The 25,389-nt window shown below is 42.1% G+C and overlaps 1 protein-coding gene across 1 annotated transcript; it reads right to left on the bottom strand.

Annotated features, from left to right (window-relative positions):
• Positions 1-10: 10 nt before the first annotated feature.
• Positions 11-24,269, bottom strand: slc12a4 (solute carrier family 12 member 4). The gene is made up of 24 exons (XM_008281946.1): positions 24,063-24,269; positions 12,131-12,228; positions 11,908-12,039; positions 11,401-11,547; positions 11,033-11,087; positions 10,620-10,750; positions 10,204-10,445; positions 9,184-9,398; positions 8,838-9,002; positions 8,371-8,469; positions 8,198-8,255; positions 7,700-7,874; positions 7,326-7,444; positions 7,056-7,154; positions 6,695-6,814; positions 6,415-6,519; positions 4,758-4,926; positions 3,896-4,091; positions 3,406-3,575; positions 2,715-2,846; positions 2,345-2,452; positions 2,055-2,242; positions 1,772-1,905; positions 11-1,691 (listed from the first exon to the last, which is right to left on the bottom strand). The coding sequence occupies exons 1-24, from the start codon at positions 24,196-24,198 to the stop codon at positions 1,600-1,602; spliced, it is 3,285 nt and encodes a 1,094-aa protein (XP_008280168.1). The 5' UTR covers positions 24,199-24,269; the 3' UTR covers positions 11-1,599.
• Positions 24,270-25,389: the final 1,120 nt, after the last annotated feature.

Below are 25,389 nucleotides of genomic sequence, written 5' to 3'. Positions count from 1 at the left end.
ACGGGTCCAGTTTAAAAACAGATTCTCTTTTTTATTTGATCTTACAGTGTAATAGGAAATGTTTACACAAGTTTGTGTGCATTGTAATGTGAGCAGACAGCTGCCCTTCCTGTTTATCATTCCAATATTTGCATGTAGACACAACTGAAGCCAAATCATGAACGTAGAACAGCAGTAACTCAAAGCAGCAGCGTGAAATCTGCCTTGTTAAGATTCAGTACTCTGTGCCAACAAAGTTCATAGAAATTCGCTCTGGTTAGCTCACTTGTAGTGGCTATGTTCCTCTTTGCGTAACCATACAAGGGTGACATTGTTCTGCTCTTCAAAAATCAATACTCATAGCTTCAGTAAAGTGTTGTCAACATAAAGTTTCTGTTTTGAGAACATGTTGTGCCAAAAGTTTAATGAGCAAAAAGGTGTATTTGGATTCTTGGCAACTTGGGACAGTGCACTCCAACTTAGAGTATGCTGGTCTAAAATTGTAGTTTTCAGTGACACTCTCTCACCCTTACATATAAAACAGTCTTGTACAGATCATTAGTCAACATGAAAGGACAGCAGCTCCCGACAGTGTATGTTTGCCTGAAATACGCATCAAACTCAGTTTATTAGCAGAAACCCTGAAAAGACACAAACAGGGTCTTTAAGAGGTCTGTAGCTGAGATCAAAATAATTTAAAAGCTGTAATCCTCGCATGCTTCCAGTCCTGGTTGATTTGGTGACAAACTGTTGGAGCATCAAGTGTGGTTCAGTAATACAGTCAGCACTCACTGAGACGCTGCTTTGTCAGAAATACAACAGGATAGCATGTGCCGAATCTGTTTACAGAACAACATTTTAAAAAATTTGATTGGGAACTTTAAGGATTATAACTTTAAATTAAAGCATTGTTTTTGTAAGCAGAGAGGCATTTCAGGTAAAGTACAAATGTAGCAGTTTAAATGTCATTCATGCATTTTTTGTTTTTTTTTCTTATCAACAACACGAGTATCTTTCCAAAAAAAAAAAAATTAAAATATATATAAATTAGAACTAATACAATCTGTATCCTGGTGCCATCTATACAGTACACCCAGCATCAAGCGCTGCACTCATTACCTGCAGAGCCACGTCCTTTAACCTCAGTGGGGAGAGAAAGGTTGAGAAAATAAATAAATAAATAGAAGTGTGCCTCCGAAATAATCAAAGAGCCGTTTCCGAATAAAAAAATCTGCCTTTTTTTCAAAAAACTGTTCTAACAAAGTGTGCACTACTCAGGATAATTCTGTCTGCCAAACATCAAACATAGGTTTATTATCACATATTTCACAAAAAGGTGCATTCGTGACGTATAGATAAGTTTACCTAAAGTTTGTACGGGAGATCAGTAACAGCTTCCATTTGTAAAGAATGAACAGACAGGTAGATATGCACACTAGTGTGTCCCAATATTCTACAAGAATAGAATGAACCTCTTTTGTAATCAAAAGTCCATACAAAAAGTGTCAAATTGATGCATCTACCCAGAACTGTCTGGAAGCAAAGCGGGTGCTGCCTTCTGCCCGGCGGTGGAATGTGTTCTGTTGAGGTCCAAACCCCTTCGCAGCACCTCCTAACTGGTCATGAGTAGATAGTGATGACCTCTCGCCCTCCGCCTCTCACCAGCAGCACTCTTTCCAAACCTTCAGTCAACACCTCCAGAAACTCCATATCTGAGGTAAACGTTAAGGAGGTGAAACAAACAAACAAAAAAAAGCACAAAACCCTTCTTGCTGGTCATGGTAAAGGATACAGTTCTCATCTCCGTCTGTGTTCCGAGGGGGTCCTGGCATGTTGAGCAGCACTAATCGAGCATCGTGGGACCTGTTGACTATGACCTCGTTCAGCTTCACAGCTGTGTGCATCCGCCGCACGTTGGACTGATCCCTGCAGCAAGATTGATTTGTGTTATATAGAGAAACTTGTTTGGAAGAAGGTACAAAATAACAAGGGGTAAGTGAGGTTGAATGGATTTTCCCAATAAAACTTTTTTTTTAGGGTAAAGAAAAAGCTGAAGGTAACTGAATCTGACTCACGGTTTGAGGCTCATGAGTTCTCTGAAGTTCTCAGGAGCGTTGTTCCTGTTCCTCCTCTCTGCTTCACACTTCTCTCTGGTCCACGTCATCTGAACCTTCTCTGGAGGAGCTTCCACCACTTCCTCCTCCTCGTCTGAGTACAAGCTGCCCATACGCACCAGTGAGTGTCGGTCCTTAACCAGCTGGGCCTGCAGGTTCCACGAGAATGTTGTCAGGTTTGGTTGGAATATATTGTGTTTAAATAATAATATTCTGTTTAGTCTAAGTGATTAAATCCAACACCAACATACCTCTCTTTGCCTTTCTGCACTGGAAAGCCTCATTTGCCTCAACATCTGGGATCTCTGCTCCATCATTAGCGTTCGCTCATATGTGTATGCTGAGATGTCACTGTCATGCTGAAATCCAACATGAGGAACATAATGTTAGTGGTTAATCCAAATGAAAGGTATTTTGTCTGGATGGTGTGGCAATGTAGGCATTAATTCATGTCCAGTAATACGTTTACAGCCGCAGTTTAAAAAAAATCCAAAAAAAAACCTCTAATTTAAATTAACTGAAAATACAGGTTTGTGGACAACGGACTTGCAATCTTTATCACTGGGTCAAACTGATTCACAGTTTGTTTATGGTAGCCATAAAACTGCTCTTCACTCTCACCATCTCCACCACCTCCACCTCAGCCTCTATTCTCAGCTGATACAGAAACGTTGCGAGATCTTTCTTCATCTGGATGCTGTTGTCATCCATCTGGGCTACAGTGAAGATGCGCATCTTGCATTTCCTCCAAACCTATAAGCAAAAAAAAGGAAGGCTTTTGACATTTCAAGTGGGATACTGAATTTAATATTAAATGAATGTGTATACAGTCACAAGCAAAGTGCATACTTTAAAATGAAATCAGTGAAGAGCGATGCTGTTCAAAGAGAAATTCACCAAAAAAGCAATAAACTAAAAGTACTAAAGGAAAGATGTGAATTATTTAAATTGAGTATGTTTCTTTTTTGAATTATTTTTCTGGCGTTTTTGCCTTTATTAATCAGGACAGTGAGAGAGTGAGACAGGAAAGGGGGGAGAAGAATGGGGAGAGACCTTGCAAACTGTTGTGAGTGGGATTCGAACTCACGAACGTCGCACCAGGGAACTATAGCCCCTGTTCATGGGTTTTCTGCTCAACCAGGTGAGCTATAGGGGCGCCCCAAAATTGAGTATGTTTTATTATGAAAATGTTAAATGTGGCCGAACACATCTGCATCCATGCAACAGAAAGTAAACCTCCAACTTTAGAAAAAAAAAAAAAAATGTGGTAAACACAAATCTGAAATATCTGCACTAAGCTCTGTCAGCTCACCTTATGTTGTTTGAGCAAGAAAGGCAGCAGCATTAGCATCCCCCCATCATGGACAATCCACCACACGTCAATGTTGCCATCTGTGAAGCGTTCATGGTTGCTTGGATAGAATGACACATTTTTGGGCACCATCAGGGCCAGGTGGGCAGCTGTGGTGCAGCGGACTGTGTCTGGGTAGTGATGAAAACATGCAGGCGAAGGAATTTACATATATTACATATATTAGCCCTCCTGCACCTGAGCTAATGCAGTCAGATGGGTATCTGAGTGCATACATTTCTCACACAAGTCACTTGAAAACCAATCTGGAATGCATCTGAACATTTAAATTGTATATTCACATGAGCTCTTAGCTCTGCCGTAATGATGTGTTTGTGTAGCTTTCAGGCATGAACATAATTTAGGATAGCAGCCATCAATAGGGATACAGCAGTGTGCTGAGCAGGCTGTGTGTCCTGTTTTGTGATCGGTGTTTAGGTGAGACTCTTACTGATAAAAGTCTTCCAGGCTCGAGGGTCCTCACTCTGTCTCCAGCCATACGGCCAGCCCATCACCACAGTGTTGTGTTTCATGCCCCCCAGACCACAGGACTGGATCAGATGGACGATGCCGTCTCGCAACTTAGATGCCACCACGACCTGGCAGAAACCTTTGACCCGCTCGATCTCCATCATGTTCTTGATAGCCTGGAAGGAAAAATGTGGGCAAATGCAATCACAATAAATAATAAATAGGTAAACCAAGTACAAATGGATGGATACATCATGCTTTTTATATATAAAAAAAACTAACAATAGTGCATGCCTTGACTTCAGGCCATACGTTGCAGCTACAATTAGGTTAATAACCATCAATACTTACCTAGAGAGCAAAAGCTCTACTGATAAGTCCTGGCCTGATACATAATATATGAACTGGCTAAAGTAAGTAGAGGATGAGTGATTAATTTCTCCAGTTGGTGCCACATAAACAAGAGAAACCTTGCATCACTTGTTTAATTCCTCACCAAACACATCACATAATGAAAAATCTTACAGCACCCGTCCCTTATTTAGTCTGAAATGGCTCATTGGCACCATGTTGTACTGCTAACAGCAAGCTGTTTGCAGCTGTGCCTTTTGATTAACGTGACAAATGCACAATAAATAACTAAATAAATAAAATAAGGCAACTGCTGCGGAAGAAATGTGACATAAATTTACAACTCACACAGGAGCAGCTCTATCCTTCATTGTGTTTTTCAAATGGCAAAGGCTGTTCATTTTTAACAATCAGCGGCAGCTCAGTCAGCAGCACAGCACAATAGAGAACAATAGGCCGCGGTACGTGATGCCTCTCTTTCTGGTGTTTACCTGCTCAGCTGCCTGCATTTCCCCAAAGCTGTCCAGGAAGTTGCCCTGGATGACAGAGCCCACAATGGTCAGACCCTTTCCTGCCTTCAGCTGTGAGGCAAAGGTGAGCAGTCGGGGATATTTTACATGAAGGTCCTCATCAAGCTTCAGCAGCACCAACAGCTGAGGTCTGTAGGGCACAAAATCACAAGCTGTACGAGACAAGTGTAAAAATGGATCTTTGTATTAACACAGAATAATTACACTGAATTATGGATGAATGCTGGCTGTCTGTCCGAGGAGGACTGGTTACCAGAAGGATGGTGGGCTGGGCCGAGGCCATGTACTCGTCCTTTACACACTTTTGTAGACATTGTCAATTGATTACATTTGAATAGTTCCTGCATTAATCTCTGATTTAGTGAGTTTTAGATTTAAGCTGTAGAGGCCATAGCTTCAAACTACTTCCTACAGTGGACAGTCTGTGCTATACGTTGTCCTTAAGTTGCACAGTGTTGTTTCTAAGCCGTGCAGTATGTTGCCTTAAGTTGTGCAACATGGTTTAGGTTGTCTTACATAGTCTTACAATATAGAATCGTGCAATGTGTTTTCATTTTTGCAATACAGTTTCAGATATTAAACTGAGCCATATCTGGTTAAACTACAACGTGTTGTGATCATTTTTTATTTATGACATTTACATATGTCCACTCGTATGTTGCTGACTGTCACATGTCAGTGTACTCTAAGTAAAAGGTATGGTACAAAATTATGTCATATCTGACTCAAAGTAGGCACACATTTTATCAGGCTTCTATTTTATGTAGTTTCTACAATATTTATTTACTGAGTTCAATCAAATCTAACATGTTAAAGTCATAGAAATGTATTTTGAATTGATTACAACCCTTTCTTGCCAAGTTTATTTCAGTTTTAACCAAGACCTCTGAATCACTAAGCCATCCTTACCAGGCTGCTGTGTTCATGTTTTATCAATATGTTGAATTCAGTCAATTCTTTGCCATACGATCAAAAGCGGCCTGTCTAGCAATAGTCAGAGAAAGTGCAGACTCACTGTGGCAATACAGTGGAATGAGAACTCATTGGTTCACATACCACTGTAAACAAATTCGACCAGTTAAATGGAAAAAGGAAAAAAAAAAACCTCTCTTCCCACAACTTCCTCAACCACTTTTAAATACAAGCGTGCATAGCTTACAAATGGCATTTTTAATTAATAAATATAAGACTTGGTAGTAAATTTAACTTCATGTTGTTTATGTTGTATGATATTTATTTCTCTATGTGTTCTTAGAGAAGGTAGAGGACTTTCTAAGTTGTTTGAGTTTTCCATCTGAGTGTCACATCATGTGTCAAAAGCCATCAATACATTTTTCATTTTTAAAAAAACAAAAAGTATATGGATTACAGTAATTTTGACATTAATTTTGACATTTTTACTATTACACTGACTGACAAACGAGATGTGGCACAATCATAAAGTCAAATACATGTTTTTGGTGATTTGATGCTCCATTTGTTGTACAAGTATTCTTCTCATGAGTGAACACAGATGTGAACACCTTCAAGTCCACACATGCAACAGCTCAGAAATGCAATCTAAATATCAGTGTTTGTGAGGAAATATCCCAAACATGTGCTGTTGGTGTAGCTATACCTCCAGTTCTTGGTGTGTGGGGGTCCGACCTCTAGTCTTAGCAGGGCGTAGCGTGCAGCGCTAAGGGACAGTCCTCTTATACCATCTCCCCACTCCTTCTCTGCTCTGTTTTTTAAGACCCAAAGACAAGGAAAGAAAAATGAAGCCATTGGTGTCCTTCAGCATAATAATATGCAGAAAGTCAGACAGAAACACAGAGGCACAAATGTCATTAAAAAAAAACTGTACGAGAATTTACTGTATGGTCTCACAGCAACACCAAAGTAGGAAAAATGCATACCCCTGATACTCAATGTACTTGTAGATCATCCCAGCAATGCCCATGGCCACAATAGCATAGTACCAGGAGGAGATGAACATAAGAGCCAGACACATACTCATGCCAAGGAAAGACAGAGCCCTGTGGGTACGACACATAAAGCTGGAAATTATGTGTTTACATAGAATTACAGTGTTCTTGTTAAGGAAAAAAATAAAACGGCGAGGGACTCTTGATCAGAACAAGGCCCCAAGCCCTCATATATTGTGATTGAAAAATATAAAACGGTTCACAGCCTGTACCATGAAACGGTGTTGCTGCAAAATAGATAAAATCTCACACAAAGTGTACATTTAAAAGACACTGTTACCCCTTTACTCACCAGTGGTAATATCTGAACCTCGGCCTCCAGTTGGGTGTGCGTAGAAGTGTTTGTACTGCACAGGCTAAGTTCACAAAGAGATAGCACATCAAGAAGAACCTGTTTTTAATAAAAGACAAAAAAGAACAACATATTTAAAGTAGACAATATAATGGTGAACTCACAGAAATCGATGTCAGTGTGAGGGTGTTGATAAAAGAAGATCGGCCGTGTTTTTATTCTGTATATGCCAGTACAGACTATGGCATGTGTGCATGTATGTGAGCTCACATAGAAAGGATAGGAGCCACCATATCCAGTGAGGCAATAAGGATCCCCAGCTCAGCTATGAGACCAGTCAGCAGCAGAGCCCATGTAGGCTCTCCATTGGTCTTTCCATGACCAAACACCTACAACAAAACATTCAAAACCTTCACATACAGCAATGCAAATCACTTCTTGTTAAATGCTGTACCATATTCAAATAAGCTTAAATTTTAGCCAATGCAAATAGGTAGGATATTTTTATGGTAACTATGTTTGGAAAGGATGCTCCTTAGTCTGTAGGAGGCATTTCTGTTCTGCAGAGTTACTATAAAACGGTTGGTTTTCAGACAATGTGAAGCGATTCAAGAATGCAACATTATCAGTGAGTAGTGTCCCACCCTAAGGAAAGGAATGATGTTATCCTTGGCAATGGCCTGGAGGAGTCGCGGAGCCCCGGTCAGGGATTGCAGTCCTGCCCCAACAGTAGAGAAGAAGGAGCCAATGACAATGACCCATGGAGAGGGCCAAGAGAGAGTCCCTACCACCAAGTTTTTCCTAACGGCGTCCCCAAACCTGCGAGAAGATGGTGACTGACGTTTATGATTCACTAATGTTTTGTTTTTTCATTGTTAAACTTTACCATTGACATAAACTGTTCCAGTAGTACAGGGGTGGGCAATCCTGGTCCTCGAGGGCCACAATCCTGCATGTTTTAGATGTTTCCTTCTTTCAACACACCTGATTCAAATGATCAGCTCATCATCAAGCTCTGCAGAAGCCTGATGATGATCCTGATCATTTGAATCAGGTGTCTTGGAAGAGGGAAACATCTAAAACATGCAGGATTGCCCACCCCTGCAGTAGTAGTAAATACAGCAGAACATAAAATAACTTACTTGTCCCTCAGGACTACTCCCTCAATACACGACCCAAACAGGACCACAGAAGTTATATCTGAATACAAAAGGTCAAGGAGCTCAAAGTGACACAAAGGTGATCATTAGAAATCTGCTTTCTTGTCCTCTTGAAGTGAGAAGATTGTGATTGTAGTCCCCACAAGTTAGGATACAAACAAGTGAAGTAGTGGTAATAGCTAAGATAGTTCCCACTGGGATGGATTTCTGAGCGTCCCTGAGGTCACCGGATCTGTTGGAACCTGCCATGATGCCTGTAAAAAATGAGAGAGAGTATAAAAACAAAGGTAAAGTAAAACCTGTTGAACAATGCCCCCTGTTGGCTGTTGGTTAGAGGGAGGCTCAAAGCGTCTCTGTTTTGCTGGATGTGTGCACCAATTTCACCAAACTCCTGTTTCTCCACCACAAAATGAGAAGATGACAAAAAAAATGTATTTTTTTTGCTTCATACTGCATGAAAATATGGTGGTCTGTTTTATACAAATCATGTTCTCAAGCTTATGTCACCACCACAGTAACTAACAGTGTTTTAAGGTATGTAAGATATTTTCCGTAAGACCAAATTTAGCGTCATAAAAGCTGTATATAAACCAGGGTCGCCTGTTTTGTGGCACTGACATACCTGTGGCAGACGGGAAGAAGATCCCCACCAGAAGTGTGAACGATGTAGCAATGTCTGCAGACACGTACATGATGAAGTTCTCCATGGTGCTGTGAGCATCCACTGACTGGAGTCCTGCCTTCTCTAAGATCTCGCCTTTTTCCATGTAGTTGCCCCACATGTTATCTGTCATAGAAAACGATGTTTAAACAATTAGTTGGTCATTGGATTGACATTGAATTAATCCATGTATTGTCCATGAAGTGGGACATTTGAGGACAAAGTGTGGGTTTAATTTTATAACTTAAACACAGCTATACTGTATCAATCTCATATATCCCATGCTTTGATTCCTTGTCAGTTTTACCTCTTATAATCCCACTGCTCAGTCCAGGGATGCCTTGTATCTCTGTCACATTGTTCTGGATGAAGTAGTCATCACACTGAGCGGTGCTCATGTTCCCCGGCAGGCAGAACCTGTCCCATAGCTGACTGGGCACTGTGATGTTGCCCTGCATCACAGTCTTAGCACAAACGTCGAAGCGATCTCTCACCAAAGTCCTGTTGCCCAACATGCAGATCCTACACCAATAACAACACAGAAATGTGTAAGTCACTACTACATTAATCATAATTACTTCCTTCACTAACATCATCATATATTAAAATCAAATAGCTGCCAATTATTATCATAACCAACAGCTAAAGGTGGAGTCTGATGAAAGATGGTTAATATTTAGCTTGTTAGTGTATTTAGATCGCATATGTCGTGCGTGATGTAAATTTTGCGATCTGCCAACGAGCTGTGAACGAGCAACCCAAAGTTTATGACAATGTCGACTATCCATGCCACAAGCACTGACAATGCATTTGCAAGTACAACAAGTAGTGCTTAAAACAAATGTACAAGGAGAGAAAGTACAACAAGATTCTCAACCATTCATCCCGCGCTATGTCAGCCCACTGTGCTCTCACTTCTCACTTTGCTCATTTCCCATTTACAGAGCCAGGGCCATGTGCACACAGACATCTAGCTGATCTGGGGATGACATTTGCTGAATTTGACAAAAACTATATCGAATTAGAACCACGTACTCCACCTTTAATTCAAAGCCATTTTCACAGATTGTCACTGCTTGACCTATGGTTTCAAAAGAAGCTGCTTGACTGAAAAATTACTCTGTTGACAAATAATTGTTTGCAGATGGAACACAGAATCGTAATAATAGAGGGAAAAAAATATATACAAAATAATGATACAGCAATACGTCTTACATGTATAATTCTCTGGTACTCTTTGTCCCATGAAACAGTAAATCCACATTAGGAGTCTTTATAACTTATACAACATCTTGTAAAGACATGTTTTCATTTTAGCTAGACTTACGGGAATTCCGGCGGATGAGTCACTGATTTGATTGCTCCAGCATAGATAGACACAATTGAGATAATGACACAGGCCAGGAAAAGGGAAGCCAGCTTGTTGACATATTTGACTCCCACAAAAACGACCACAGCCATCAGGCTGAGACATAAAGAGCCGTAGACTCGCATGTTGTTCAGCATGGCGCTGTCACTGCCATGGGGGTCTGTGGCATGAAAGATGGCCGCCTGAGGAACCAGATATTTCTGAAGAAAAAAATAAAACAAATAAATATGTATTTATCACAATAAGGCATTAACAGTTTATACGCTATATATAAAACTTGGCAACTAAATGAATAAACGTGTTTGGCACAACATATTTTAGCTTACAAATGTGAGTTGGAATGTAACAGCAGAATAATTTCTTCACAATCTCACCAAGAAGATTTCAATGGCCCCCAGTATGTACATGGCAGAAGCAAATGTGGTGCCCAAATAGAAGCACAGCCCCACAGCTCCTCCAAACTCTGGGCCGAGGGAGCGAGAGATCATGAAGTACGCTCCTCCAGCTAGGACAAGAACAAATGTTACCAACTGAAAACTCCTGGAACTCTACCAGCTTTTTACTGCACACAGTGGACACGACAGTACATTTCTATTAGCCCCCAGAGGAAAGAATATTTAATGAAAATTGTCCTTTTTGCATTTTTGGACCAGTCAGATGATGTTATATCAAAATCTAATGAGCAGCTTCACGTTTTGGCAAAATTAACTGCTGAAAAACTGGTGCAGAATAAATGAATATTAAGAGACTTTTACAGCGATGTGAACAGTGACGGGTTTCCAAGTACCTGGAACGACACCATTGGTAGCGATGGCACTCATAGATATGGCTGTCAACATGGTCTGTAAAAGGAAGGAGAAGACATGATAAACATGGAGAAGAATACACAAACAGATAACGTGCCAACTTGTAGGTAGTAAGTTAATATTCACTGATCAGACTGAAAACAGATCCCTGCTTTCATCCAACAGAGTATAATCCCCCCTACATTTACCATATGTAGCCTGGAAAGTCTATAGTGTTTGTTATGCAAGATGCAGTAGAAAAAAATTACTGTTGACTGGCTTTGCAATAAAAAACTTGCCTACTTTTGTGGAAGCAACCCAGTATGAGTTTGTATATTTGTGTGCAGTATTTGTGTGTGTGCATACTAACACATGAGCAGCACATGAGGACAATCAGGAGGGACTGTATGATGCCAGCCATCCCAACAATCCATGTCAGTCGGAGGAAAAGAATGACGCCAAAGATGTTCTGGAGACACGGTAAGTAGACTCCCATCAGAGTACCCATGTTGGGAGACTGAGAGAGAGAGAGAGAGAGAGAGGGAGTGAAGGATGGTGGCAAACAGAGTGGGGAGAGTATTGAGCATGACATTTTAGGAAACAGCTGTATTGATCGTTAGTATTGACTGACGTACTTTATAAAGGTCATTCAATCATGTTATCAGCTTTTTGCATGTATCCAGGTCTAGCATAGGCACAGTCTAGCAGAGTGTACAAAGGCAAAAGCAATCAATCAACAAGCCTTAATATCTCGGATAGGGAGGCTGGGAGAGAGCCAGCGGTGGAGTATAATGTTTCCAAACCCTCAAAAGACTGAGTGTACACATCTTAAAACCAGTGAGGCGTAGTGTTCCCTTGCCCTTCCCTGACTGCTGACCTTGGGGGTCTTCCTACGTGAGGCCTCGGCACTCTCCTCCTCCTCGTGCTCCTTGGCTCCCTGCGTGATGTTGGTGTAGTTGACCAGGCGGCTGAGCAGAGAGGAAACCTTGGGCCGGATGTCCAGCTCTTCCTGGAAGAAGAGAAGAGGAGGAAGTTAATTTCATCGAATTCGATTGAGTCGGTTGTTTGGCAGAAATGCTGCAAAGTGAAAATAAACAGACCTCAAACAATGCCAGATTTCTGTCGTAGAAGTCATTTTTCTTGCTGGCAGCGTCGGCGCTGTTGAGAAAAGGGCTGTCTTCTTTATGATTCCCATGTCCTATTAGAGAGAGGAATAAAACACGTAACGTTAACAATAAAAACAGAATTACTTCCCTGGAAAGAACACATTTTTCTGACAATAACTATGACAAATGTTCTTAGTTATGCCATTGGGATCAAAATTTATAATTTACAGCTTAAGAGGCAATCATTTAGATTTACTTTAAAGATGAGTTAAGTCTACAAACAATTACGGAGCTCCTGTATGATCATTTGGCTCAAAGGAACATCCACAAATACATCCACAATCACTTTAGTTTGTTCACATGTGCCTCTTTTTAAAGTAGTGTCACATAAGTTACATGCGTTGTGTCAGGACAGATTAACAGTCGTTGATGGATGCACAATAAAATACACACAAATGTCATCAGTTTACATTAAAAATGAGTCATAAACAATATATGTGCAAATGGATTATTATTAATATCATTAAAAACTATCAAAGTTTTCAAAGATTGAGAAACCTGTGGCATTATTGAAATAAAATCTCCAATAATAAATGTGACACCAGCACCACTGCCTGTACAGTAATTAATGCAAAACATACCAGTCCCTGTTTTTTCAAGGCAATCATTTTTTTCATTTTATTTTATTTTTTTTAGCTTTTGTCACTGTTAATTATAACTGAAACACATTAACAATGTCCCTGTAGCAGTAACACAATTCATCCAGTGAAGCTGCAGTGAAGGGCCAAAAGCAGCACAGAACGACAAAGCAAGGTCCAGGTGATAAACAGGCATATAATTAGATTTCACTCTCATTAATTTCTCTTTTTGAAGAAAACAATCAAACAGAGATGAGCACAGTGCCTGGGGGCAATTATTGCACGCAAAGTAGTACTACAAACTTTACCACACACACATATATATTCACATTCGCAGGCATGCACACACCTCATTACCTAGAAATTACCTAACCTTGGGTTATTAGAGCATGTAAACTTTAACAGCGGCATCTTAAAACCCAAATTAATCCTGCAACAAAAAGCCAGCCAACTTACCAAGTGGGCACGAAATAGAAAAGTATTCTCAACTGTGTAGAAAACAGCAGGGGTTGGCTGAACTTTACTGGTCTTCACTCACCTGTGTTCTGTGTCCCACTGCTGCTAATATCACTGTGCATGAGCATAGCTATGTGCTGTGTCTGCAGCAGAGCACTCTGTGCTCCAGCTCGGGGGGAAATGTCGATTACTATCCAGGACACCCGGCCACCCTGGGTGAGCTCTCATTCGGGGGGCCTGATCTAACACATAGTGCACAGTGAGGGGGGGTGAGAGCTGGGGAGTGGAGAAAACTGGTAATACACTCACTCACACACACACACACACACACACACACACACACACACACACACACACACACACACACCATTATACACACACACACACACGTGAAACTATAAGGCCTGGAGTTGGGTTTAAGGTATTTCAATGAAGCGCAGTGTTACACTATCCGCATCCCTAAACTGTGCTCATAATCAGCTTGGACATATCCGGATGCATAATCACATACAGTTTCTTCCAAACTACCTCCAGAAGCAGCAGCAAAGCAATAAAATAAAAAGAAGTGTTCAAAACATCTAGATGAAGCAAGAAGCTTTTGTGGAAAACTGATCCATGCAAATTATCACAAACAGAGGCTTATTTAAATCATCAGCTTTTCCTGTTACAGATGAAAATGAGGTGCAGCTCTAAATCATCCACATCCCCTAAACTGTGCTCATGATCAGTTTGAATATATCTGGATACACAACCACACAAACTATCTTCCTAACCATTGCTTCAGAGCTGTAACGATGAGCAAAATAGGAAATAAAAATAAATAAAGAGTGCAAAAACCTCCCTTGAAAACGGATCGGTGCAAGCTATCAATGAGACATGCGTATTTAAATCATTGTTTTTTCTCTTTACAGATGAAAATGAGATGATGAGCGACAGAACAAAGGTCAGATTTCTCCACCTACACAGCTGGAGCGCAGTGACATGTCGGAAGAGATAAAAGTGAAAACTGTCTCAATACTGTCCTCTAGTGTTGTCTTCATGAACAGCAGTAGGGAGAGGTACGACTGCATGTCTTTCTTCTTTGGATAAGACACAGGCACAGATTCATATAAACAAATGAGGCAGCATTGCCGCAGAGTGAGATATGTTGAAATGTTTCCTTTGCTGCTGAATCTGTGGTGCCTCAAACATTCTTCTCTGCACGATTACCCTAAAGTCAAAACCTAAAATAGTTTTTTGGACAGGCTACATAAGACTCACTTTAACAATGAGCTGTGGAGACGCTGGGGGTCTGTTGTTAATAACCTAAAATTAAATGCCAAATCTAAAAGATTAAAGATTAAGTGGCCTGTTATGAAGGCACAAAGAGTCATGCGGTGAGCACAGAACAGCAGAGGCTCTACAGCAGCGTGTGCAGACATGTCATCTGTGCCCCCACCACAACAACCCACAACTACAGCTACAAGATCAAATAGTGCGTTGCACGACTGAAACATTTGTACAAGAGCGTGTTGAGAGAGCTTGACTTTTACTTTCTTCAAACCTCACCTTGTGTCTGGAAAAGAGCATTTAAGTTGTGAAAAAATGAATATTTCAGCTCATTTTTTAGTAAGTTTTATTCATCTGAAAGTGATGGTGGAAGCTAAAAATGTATAATGTGTGTTTATTAACTTAATTCAACCCAGTTATCGGCATTTCAGCTACTTATAACTGCTAATACTGGCAATTTTTACACGAGGATTCCAAGACATCCTATAAACTATCATAGCTTTGACTATTACGACTTTAGTTCCAGTTAAACACCACATGCAACAAAAGTGCAACCGTTTCGACCGACTGCCAGTGTTTGAGGGTTTAATTTGTTGTGCATTACCAACCGCATCCATTCTCAGGGAAGATGCTGAAACTTGGCAACCCGTATCGATAGGCTGTCAAGTCTTCTCAAAGTTCAAAGTACATGACATCTAAACAAAACCAAACTTCTCAGAGCAAATCAAAATCAATAGGATTTTTCAGAGGTCCAATAAAACCTCTGCGAAAACATCTTCTCCAAGCATGTTCTTTATCTGGACTGCAAGCGTTCTTTCTCTGATCTATTAAATATGCTCAAAACTGGTAACGACTAAGAGGCAGAAAACTTCACAGCAATGTGTCTGCACCTTTTAAAGCGGATTACACGTGGAAAACAATATTGGTGTCCATGAGCCTCTTAGGGTCTGAAAAACAATCCTCTTTGCTTAACTTTCTGTTTAATAAACATTTAGGACTTAACGCTGAGAGTCACAGCTTAGCCCTCTCTATGTACGGTTAGTTGGCAAGAACGTTCTACTGATTACAGCTGTTTGGAGGTGGCTGGTCTGGGTAAGTGTGTGTATATATGTGGAAAAGACAGAGGCGGTTAAAGGAGACTGTATATACATCTATGGTGATTTCTTCTTTATTTCATTTGCTTCCTCTCCTATATTGATGAATACCTTCAAAGATGCCACTGGGTTGGGCAAACGTGGGACAACTGTTCTATGGTTAAATGGTTAAAGGAGAAGAAGTGTGCTCACCATTGTCTACTGTATTCAGTGGAGTGCATGCCTCTGGGCCTGTAAACTCCTTCATCCACTCTCAGAGCCACTCTTTCAAATGTCAGCACTCCACCATGTCCCAACTAGCTGCAATTGGGAAAATGGTAAGTGAGACTGCAAATAACTCTGACGTGACTCATTTGCAGTATTGTTATGTGGAATCTATTGTAGCTGAACCCACATAATCTAAACCTTCATTCCTCTTTCCTCAGTTATTGCTCACAAGCAGGAGTTGTACAAAATCTGCCTAAATCAAGCCCAGTCCTGTCATTAGGTGCTATGGATTTCTGTATAGCAACATTATGTGACTGTATGGTGCGTAGCTGTAGAAGCAGTTTACAACCGCATAAGCTGTGCTTTTGGCCATATTGCAAATAATATATAAATGATAGCTCCCACTTTGGGACAAGTTGAAGGGAAAGCCACACTTTTCTTTAACTGCACTGATACCAAAACATCATATCATTGCACTCACATATATCATCCAACATGACATTCTTTATTTAAATGTACAGGCCTACAAAGTATATTTCAGCATGTAATGTTGTAGGAGGAAAACCAGCAATCAAAAAGACATATTCCAGGCAATGCAATAAAAAAAATAAAATAAAAACTTACATCTTACTTTTTAAAACCTAATTCTAGCTTTGTATAAAGTTGCTTGGTTTCATTTTACTTTACTCTGCTCCCTAGCCTGTGGCAAGAAATAATGTAATTCTGCTACAGCAACAGGCCGATGTTAGCTGTAATGGTTCTGTTTCATGCAGAGTTGAATCTGAACAGAGCAGAGGAATGCTAACCTGCTGAGCCTTACAGCAAAACATATTAGCTTTGATGTGCGCTAATGATGAGAAAAGGATGGCAGCTCAGGCTGATTACCTCAGGGGGTAAAGGTGGGCGGGAAGGGGTGGATCGTATACAGACTCCCAAAAAGACACAAATAAATGAAATGGGAATGTCAGTGTGTGTAGAACTAATGGATAAACAGTAAAACGTGGTCGGTATCGGGGGAATAGGCGTCTGTGGTGCCTTTGTAAAAAATAGTTTTAGACACTGAATGAAGTTTAAAGTTGTATATTTGCTCTACAGACAGTTCATTTATGTTTGCTTTGTGCAAGCACTGACACGAACACAGTCTGCTGTGTGTTAACAGCATGGTCCACTGGAGGAAGATACTAAGAAACTAAATGCTTATTTCAAGTACAGAGTTAAAAAACAACAACTAAATGGTGCTAAATTAAAGAGCCAGGACAGTGGCTCTATTCTCTTAATTGCTATACAGTATATCCCAACCTGTTAAGGCAATGTGAATAATAAGCTCCTGTACAACAAGATTTTGATCAAGCACTAAGAAAATACAAAAAGACGCTTGTTTTAAAGACACCATTCAGAATCAGATGCCATTTCTGCTGTGGCCCTTTCAACTATCAACCCAGGTTTTGGGGTCCACCGGTCTCCTTTATGCTTACTTCCCCAGCTAGGGTCACACCAATAAACTGAAGCTTGATTTTTTGTTGGATGCGGATAATCGTTGTGTTGTTGATGCCTTAAACGAGCTGATGCAATGTGGGGAAATGCTTAGTTAGGGATGAGCAGCAGCTCCCGGGCTGGCGGACCCCCCCAAAAAGCATCCCACAGCAATAAAACAAAGAGTGGACATAACGTGGGTCTTGGGGGTTGGAGCAGATGAGAAGCCGAGGCCCATGGCTTTGATTATGTGGTCTGGAACCTGTTGGCTGGAAGCTGTGTTGACACGGACGGTGTGGCCAGAGAATGTGCTAGGATTCTGGATGTCGTCGGGACTTGCTTGAAGTGGAAGAGGAATCGGGGTGAGGTTGCAGTTTGACCGGTCCCCTGTAACAAACTGAGGGTCGGAAGGCGAAGCATCCTGAGATTTTCTGGTTTGTATGTGGTGTATGACGGATTTGTAAGGGCTTGGGTGTGAATCTAGCTTGGAGTACATGGTGGCCATTGGATTACCCGCTTGATTGCTTTGACTTCGTTTGAGTGAATTGATCGGGCAGTCGTCAGAGATGCAGGATGGTTGCATAGTGGATGTGGAAGAGGTTCTATAGGATGGCAGTGTGGATCGAACTCGACTCATCGATCAACATTGCAATGAACTCTGTGCGTCACAGGAACAAAGGAAGGCCAATAGAAACATTGATTTTAGAGTACCGGCTAGAGGCTGGAACGTGGGATGTAGGAATGGGTTGCTGTCTTAGGATTGGCAAACTTATGTCAGTTGAATTGACCATGATAAATTATACTGCTGCAGTATCATGGGAATTCTGAGCCCGAGATGGAAGTGAGCAATACGAGATTGCACTGCTTGGATGTAGGAAGGAGTACATTGAATGATGGAAGGAGGAGCAGAATCTGTTCCAGATGAAGTGAAGGGAATCAGTGATATTGTTGCAGTAGCCTGGGATGTAGTCGGCATGGAGGAGGAATGGATTGGAGACTGACCACCAGGTTAGGTGCTGCACGACAGGCACGACTGTGTGGAGAGTTGCTCTGACTTTGTTCATGAAGACGATGAGGGCGAGGTTAGCGAGGTGGACGAGGATGGATTTGGATGGAAGGGAGGGTCTGGTAGCCTGGTGTCAGATGTGAAGGGAAAAGGTTGTTGGGGAGTTTCAAGGGAGGGTAGTTGAGTTGGTATCCGATGGCCATAAGTGGCTGTAGTGGTGGAGCTGGGAACAGGTTGCAGTAGGGTAGGTTGCTGGTTGGTAGGATGACCACACCTGGCAACCCAGGTGGAGCTATGGAGAGTGTGGTGATGTCATGGTCAGGTGCACAGCGTGGTGTCTATTAGGGAGATGATTGTTTTGGTTTATCACCTGCTGAAAGCTCTTAGAGTTTGTCAGATGTTGACATACTTTATCTTTGTCATCAGCAAGGTGGCAGGTGAAGACTTTCTCTTAAGCTCTGTGAAGACCAATGGTGAACTGGTTGGATATTACATGTAGATGGACATTATCAAGAGAACTGAAGGGAATACTGTGGAGCTCTGTCTGCATCAGGTTTTTTGGGGGGTGGGCGGAGCTACAGGTAGCGTTATGACGTCACGTTTGGACGCGCAACCTCGACACCTGCCAGATGGTTGATTGTTGTGGTCACGTGACCTCAGCTCTGCGAGTTTCTCAGAAGTTAGAATAGTTTGACTTTGTTGTCAGCACAGTGCCGGACAGTCTTTTTCTTTCTGAAGATCCACGACGGTCCGGTGGGAGATTTCATGTGGAGAGACATCGCCAGAGGATCTGTCAGAGTGCGGGAGCGGGAGCCGATCGTTTCCCGATGCGGCGGTTTCTCTGGACGCTCGTCTGCTTCTGACATCAGCGCTGGAGCGAGTAAAAGCTGACGAGGGAGTGATTAAGTTTTGGTTTTCCCTGAGAAGAGCTTCCCTGGTTGTAGCTGGGATCGGATGGGGAGTCTGATGCGGCTGGAGGACGGAGAGAGGAGTTCTGGTTGGAGTCGTCTCTTCGGGACGAGCGACGCGGTTGGTGCTGTTTCTGGAGCGACGCTGATCTCGTCGTCTCCGGGGGCTCGTTGGGAATTCGGCTGATCGGCGTGGAGGAGATCTGGATCCGGGCTGGACGCTCCCTCACGGAGGTGCTGATGGATGAGCGGTTCGTGGTGAGTCTGAGTTTTCTAAACTTTTCTAGACTGGCAATGTGGCTGAACGATGGCGTGTGTTGCTCCGTGAAGCACGAGAAGTGAGAGCGAACAAGAGGGAAGAGCAGAGTGGTGTCGAGATGTAGGACCGGAAGTGGAGGGGTTGCAGGGGTGTCCAATCCTGGTCCTCGAGGGCCACAGTCCTGCATGTTTTAGATGTTTCCCTCTTCCAACACACCTGATTCACATGATCAGGATCGTTATCAGGCTTCTGCAGAGCTTGATGATGAGCTGATCATTTGAATCAGGTGTGTTGGAAGAGGGAAACATCTAAAACATGCTGGATAGGGGCTCTCTAGGACCAGGATTGGGCACCCCTGGGTTAAGTTGTGTTCCTGTTCCTGAACCTCAGTTGAACCTTGTTGTAAACTTAATACGTAATTGTTCTTTTAAGTCTGTGCATGTAATATAAAACAAGTAAAGACAGAATAATACATAATTTAGGAGCAGACATTTTATCTTTCTATGACTTTCTAAACAACACTGCTCTCTGGCCTTATGTCTGGCTGAGGGATTTAAAAACACACAAACCTGCTACATTTGCATTTTCCAGCAATGGTAAAAACTGTTTTGTATTTCATCCAAGCATTCTCATGAGTCACAATGTCAGGGTGAAGATCTTTTATATCTACAGAGAAAAACACGGTAACCAATCATGTATGCATAGACGCTGAACCATTTATGTTGTCATGTGTTCTGGACTGATCTCCTGGTACAGGACATATTAGATGCTTTCAGTTGCGAGGAGATCGTCAAGAAGAGATAATGGTACGCATTGGGTGAAAAAAAAAAAGTGTCTGAACTGCTGCTTGCCCTGTTCTCACTTTGATGTGAATGAGCCAACGCAACAAAGATGGCTGATGATTAGATGTTGAGATAGTTGTGGGAAATTATGTGTGACAAATAATTTAATTAAAGTATGATCGCCTTTGATGATCTCTAAAAAGTATTAATGATTTAAACTTTGAGTTACTAGTGGTGTGTATCAGTGAGTATGTGTGTCTGAGTTTGTTCCAGCTCTGTCATCAGCTCCACATTTTTTTTGCTCCACCGGAGAATATTTATCTCTCAAGGGTTATTTGAATGGCATGCCAGACAACACGACACAAATGGTCACCCTGTTCTCCAGAAGCAGAGAGGCAACACATGGCAGCATTCTCCAAAGCACCCAATCATTGCGTGCGCTCCTCAGGAAACCTGTCGAGCTTGACAAATTTACACTCTATGGTCACATCGGTTCCCTTTGCAGGAGGAACATCTGCTCTGTTTTCCCCAGTAACACTATAAAAGAAGAATCAGTCTAGAGCTTACACTAATCAATATGTTTACACTGGATCAAATGGTAGTGTGTATTGTAAACACACCTTCAGATCTAGAGAGTATTTTCGCAACATTGATCTTGTAGTTTTAGTTTTATGGCCTCCAGCTATTTTGGTTCAGTTTTTCTGCTTCTATCGCTATCGTTTGCAGCCACAGCAATCGGCAGCGTTCTGCTGCGAGACAGCTCTGATAAACCCACAGCGCGCTACCTGGCCGGCACCAAAGGGCAGACGGGCTGCTTGACGAACACAGTGAAGCTTAAAGCGCCACAATTCCTTTGCATGTAGAAACCAAATATTTAACTCGGTGGCCATAAACCAGAATCCAGTTAAATGCTCATCCTTATCTGCTGGATGCATTACTATATCATGTAGAAACTTGATAATATGCATTTGCAGTGTGTTCTGCTGAAACTCCAGCAGTGCAGATTTAATAATCATAATAATAATAATAATAATGACAATACAACTTGCCACTGGCGTACTTTTCCATCTGTGAAACTATTTCCTAGCAACACCAACTGTGGCTACGTATGAATGAAACCCCCGATGATGATATGATTGTGAAAAGTAAGAGTATTTATGGGAAAAAGGAAATGAAATTATTCATTTATTATACCAACAATAGCTGCTGCATATCAGCTTGGGATGGGAAATTGGGACGGGACGCTATTTGTTGCTTTACCTCACATCCTCTTGGAATGTCTAAATGCCTTCCCAAAGGGCGCTTAGGCAGCTGTTAAGGGGAGAAGATTGTGCGTCTTGCCTGCTTTTTCCTCCCATATTTCCCAGGGTATCAATGAATTTTAACCATTACCTAAGGGCTGTGATGTTACAACAAATATATCATGAATAAAAACTCATATTAACACCAGGAGGAGTGCATGGACACGGAACGATGGTGAAAAAAAATTCTAGGTTGCCACAAATGGCTTTTTCTTCCAGCTTTGTACAGTAAAAACGGAAGATTCACCAGAGATGGACAGAGATGTTTTGTTATCTGCTGGGTTTTTACTGCAGAAATAATAAAATGATTAAAACAAGATTTTACCTCATGAAGGGCATCATCATAGAATCCCCACTGAAGACAAGTTGTGTTCAACACATACATAAATGCTGCTTTTAATTTATCACGCAGCAGCGAGAAAGTATGAAAAAAAAAGCTTTCCGCCCTGAAATTTCAGCGTGTGAAGTACAGCACTACAGTGACCGCAATGTTGTGGCCGTACTGCGCCGAACAGAGCTGAGTTCATAGCCTGAAACAGACTTTGCTCTGTGTCACTTCCTCCATGCTGCATACGTCACGCCACGGCTGAGATACACAGCATCTAACATAGCCAAGCACACCACTCCCATGATGAAATCATCCAGCACATGCACCCACTTTTAACCACACAGACTTTCCCACCCTGTTTTTTTTTCTCTGTCTGCATGGAAACGCTAAAGATGAAGAAACATTGAACACATAAACTACCTCATATGTCATTCATGCTCCCGTCTTGTTCAACAAAACACATTTCTTTCTGAGTTATGCTAAAAAATAAGAGGAAGATATAAAAAAAAGTGTCTCACATTTGCTTAAGTAGCTGTAAAGTGAAGTTTCTATATGTGTTGGACAATAAATGGCAACACACTGTGTGCCCTTTGCTCCATCTAATCATTCGTCACAGCTTCACATCCTTTTTCTTCTACTTCCCACCCTGTCCAGCATGTATTTCCCCCCTCCCCGTGTTTAAAGCTTGTTGTTGCTGTGGTATTTCAGGAAGCTCTTCTCGGATGGGTAAGAGAGAACTACGACGGCAGGAAGGCAAGGTTAAGCAGCAACAGGCAGGCCTGTGGAAAACTCACCCAAAAACTGCGAGAGGGTTATTTCAGGACATCTGCCTACTATTTGCGGGAACATATTACAACAATTCTGCTTGCACAGCATTCAGGCCACTACTTTTAAACCATATATTAAACATGTGAACTTGCAGTTCAACTGTTCAAGAACATCATCTGCCTGTAATGGATGACTTCCATGCATTCCAGAAACATACAGACCAGCAGCTGGGTAAACAAGTGCTGAGGTCCCTTCCTTGTATTGCTTCAGATATCAGTCCGTCTGAGTCCTGTCCTTGGATTTATCTCATGCATGACGCCGTTTTCTCGCCAAGTGATGCACTCACATCTCGCATTTATGCACAAACACGCTGGCTGTTTGCTCTCTGAAAGCACATGAACTCGGGAACAACTCATTAGACATGTTTCAGCATTGAGCAATGATTCTCTCTGTTGATATTTATCGGCAGGGAGTTCACAGTCAGCCACACAGTAATGTAATATACTGTAAATGAATGGCTAGTGAGTGTGTGTTATTGTGCCCAGCCCAGCCTTCTGGGCCCTTGGTAAAGAGTGGACGCTTTATTTTAAGGCCACGCCCGTGTGTGTGTGTGTGTGTCTTCTATTTCCACAAAAAAAAAAAAAAGTTTGTTCGCTCTCTCAGCCCACACAAACGGGCACTGCTCGAACATAATCCTACCCGGCGGCTACAAACTCCTCTCCCTGCTCCTTGTCTTCCCTCTGCCCCTCCTCTGTTCTCCTCTGTCAGACGCTGGCCCTGCTCTTTCTGTGTTGATACAGTGGAGAAACAAGTGAATGACAGCGAGAGACATGCTGAAGCAGGGAAGCGAGAAGGGGCAAATTTGCTCCCGTGTTGTTGAGCAGCCAATCTCTGTGAAAGGAAATCCTCCCACGACACAAAGAACGCTCCATCTTTTGTGCGAGGAACCACTTGAGGCCTTCTTTCTTGTGGCGGCGGTATCGGGCCCACTCACACAACCCCACCCCCAGTAAGCGTCCCATAGTTTTCCCCGTGGTTCTCACCCCTTTCATTGTTTCCCCCTTTGTTACTCATCTGTCCCTGAGTTTATGCCAAACAACTCGCCCAGCCAGGGAATTTAAAAAAAAAAAGCAGCTCCAAAAACGATAAAAACAAGTGTTTCTTCAAGTTTATCTAGAGTGACCTGTCAAAAAAACAGACCTGCCTGCTGTTGGAATACTGCTTTGTGGCCCTGGAGAATTGCCATGGTAACCATTCAACCAGCTGTTCACAAGGCTCCCAGGACAAAGCAAAGTTTTTTTCCCATGCTGTGCTGACTCCCAACTCGTGAACTTCCACTTGTTGGACACACTTTTTTCAACTGCAGAACCTCCAGATGAACTCGCTTTGGTGTCCAAGCTTAGAGATAAAGAGCTGCGTAAAAGTTGTGAGACTTACCATCAGAGCTGACAGTGTCTTGGTGATCAGGGTAGTCCTGTCCAGTGTCCCTGTAATCAACCCAGTTAATCCCCTCGAGGCTGTCGTAGCTGGACTGAGCTTGATCCTTCACTGGTACCACTGTGAAGTGAGGCATGTTTTCATCACTCTCCTCTGCGTCTCCAGCTCAAACTCAGCCTAGCAGGCTAACTGTTAGCCAGCAGCCGCTCAACTCCCACTAATGGCAACTACATTCCACTACACTGCGCTCACTTCCTCTGGAGGGTATTACCATACTCCCCGCCCACAGACCAGCCTCTCATGGGTTTTTTTTTGTGTCTGTGTGTGTGTGTGAAAGGCTATGGAGGTCTTGGGGATGCATTTAGGAGAGACACTCACAACCTCCCCGACCCAGAGAGGAGAAATGACCCGTGGGGCACAACTTTTCCTTTTTGCGTTATCATCCCTGAGTCATGGAGAGTGAGACAGTGCACGGTGACCCCCTTTCTGCTGTCTGTGTGTCGTCCAACAGAGTGGCCCTTGTGTGTTCAAGGTTCACACAGACAGCCCTCTGTGTATGCAGGCCTTTCCCAAAACACACAGACAGCGACGTGGCAGTCTGGCAAATAATCAATGTTGCTCAAGTGGAAGCACCAAGTGGAAAAGAAGAAGAGGAGAGAGAAAAAAAAGGCAGTTTGTCAAAATAAAGAAATGACTCCAGTCCCTGAAGGTAAACAGCTGATGACATTTCAGCCTTCGGAGCCGGAGTTGTTCAGCATTTAAGGACAACATTGTCAACAGCATTTGCACAATCATTCACAGAATGACAGTAATTGTATGTTAAGTATAATGTATTATGAACTCCGATGGTCAGCAGCTGTTGAGGCAATAAGGAAAGCCTCAGCAGCAACATCAATGAGAGAGGCTAAAGTTGAACCTCCTCTTTCCAAGAGTAGTGGCTTGTCTACCACCATAAAAAAGCAGTAGATCAAAGACACTCCAGAAAGGCTGTTATTAGAGAGTCTGTTGAAGACGGCTTCAAATCCTGCTGCTGCTCTGTTTGGGTTGCATACACACTGTTTCCTTGTCTTTGTATTTTTAAAATTATTTTTTTTTTAGAAACAGTTTTTTTTTGTGTGTGTTTGTGTGTGAGTGTAAAAGTGTCAGTTACTCTTTTGGTTGAGGTACAAGGGGATTAATCCCATAAAGCAGAGCTTGTGCATACTTGCATTTGTACATTTGATAATTGCCCTTAAGCACCTGGAGACCTTTTTCAGGAATTAAAGGAAAATTGAGAGTGAACAAAGATACAATGAATCTCTTAGCTCTATATGCTGACATTGCAGAA

Source organism: Stegastes partitus, unplaced genomic scaffold (genome assembly GCF_000690725.1).
Source record: "Stegastes partitus isolate 25-593 unplaced genomic scaffold, Stegastes_partitus-1.0.2 Scaffold252, whole genome shotgun sequence".
NCBI lineage: Eukaryota > Metazoa > Chordata > Actinopteri > Pomacentridae > Stegastes > Stegastes partitus.
This window is presented reverse-complemented; position numbering and strand designations above follow the sequence as displayed.

Excerpts from the sequence above, each read along its gene's own strand:
- slc12a4 (XM_008281946.1), bottom strand. The coding sequence starts at position 24,198 with ATGCCTCACTTCACAGTGGTACCAGTGAAGGATCAAGCTCAGTCCAGC. Across the intron at positions 9,399-10,203 it reads ACTCATCCGCCGGAATTCCC|GATCTGCATGTTGGGCAACA; the intron begins GTAAGTCTAGCT and ends TTATTGGTGTAG. Across the intron at positions 3,576-3,895 it reads AGCCTGGAAGACTTTTATCA|ACACAGTCCGCTGCACCACA; the intron begins GTAAGAGTCTCA and ends ATCACTACCCAG.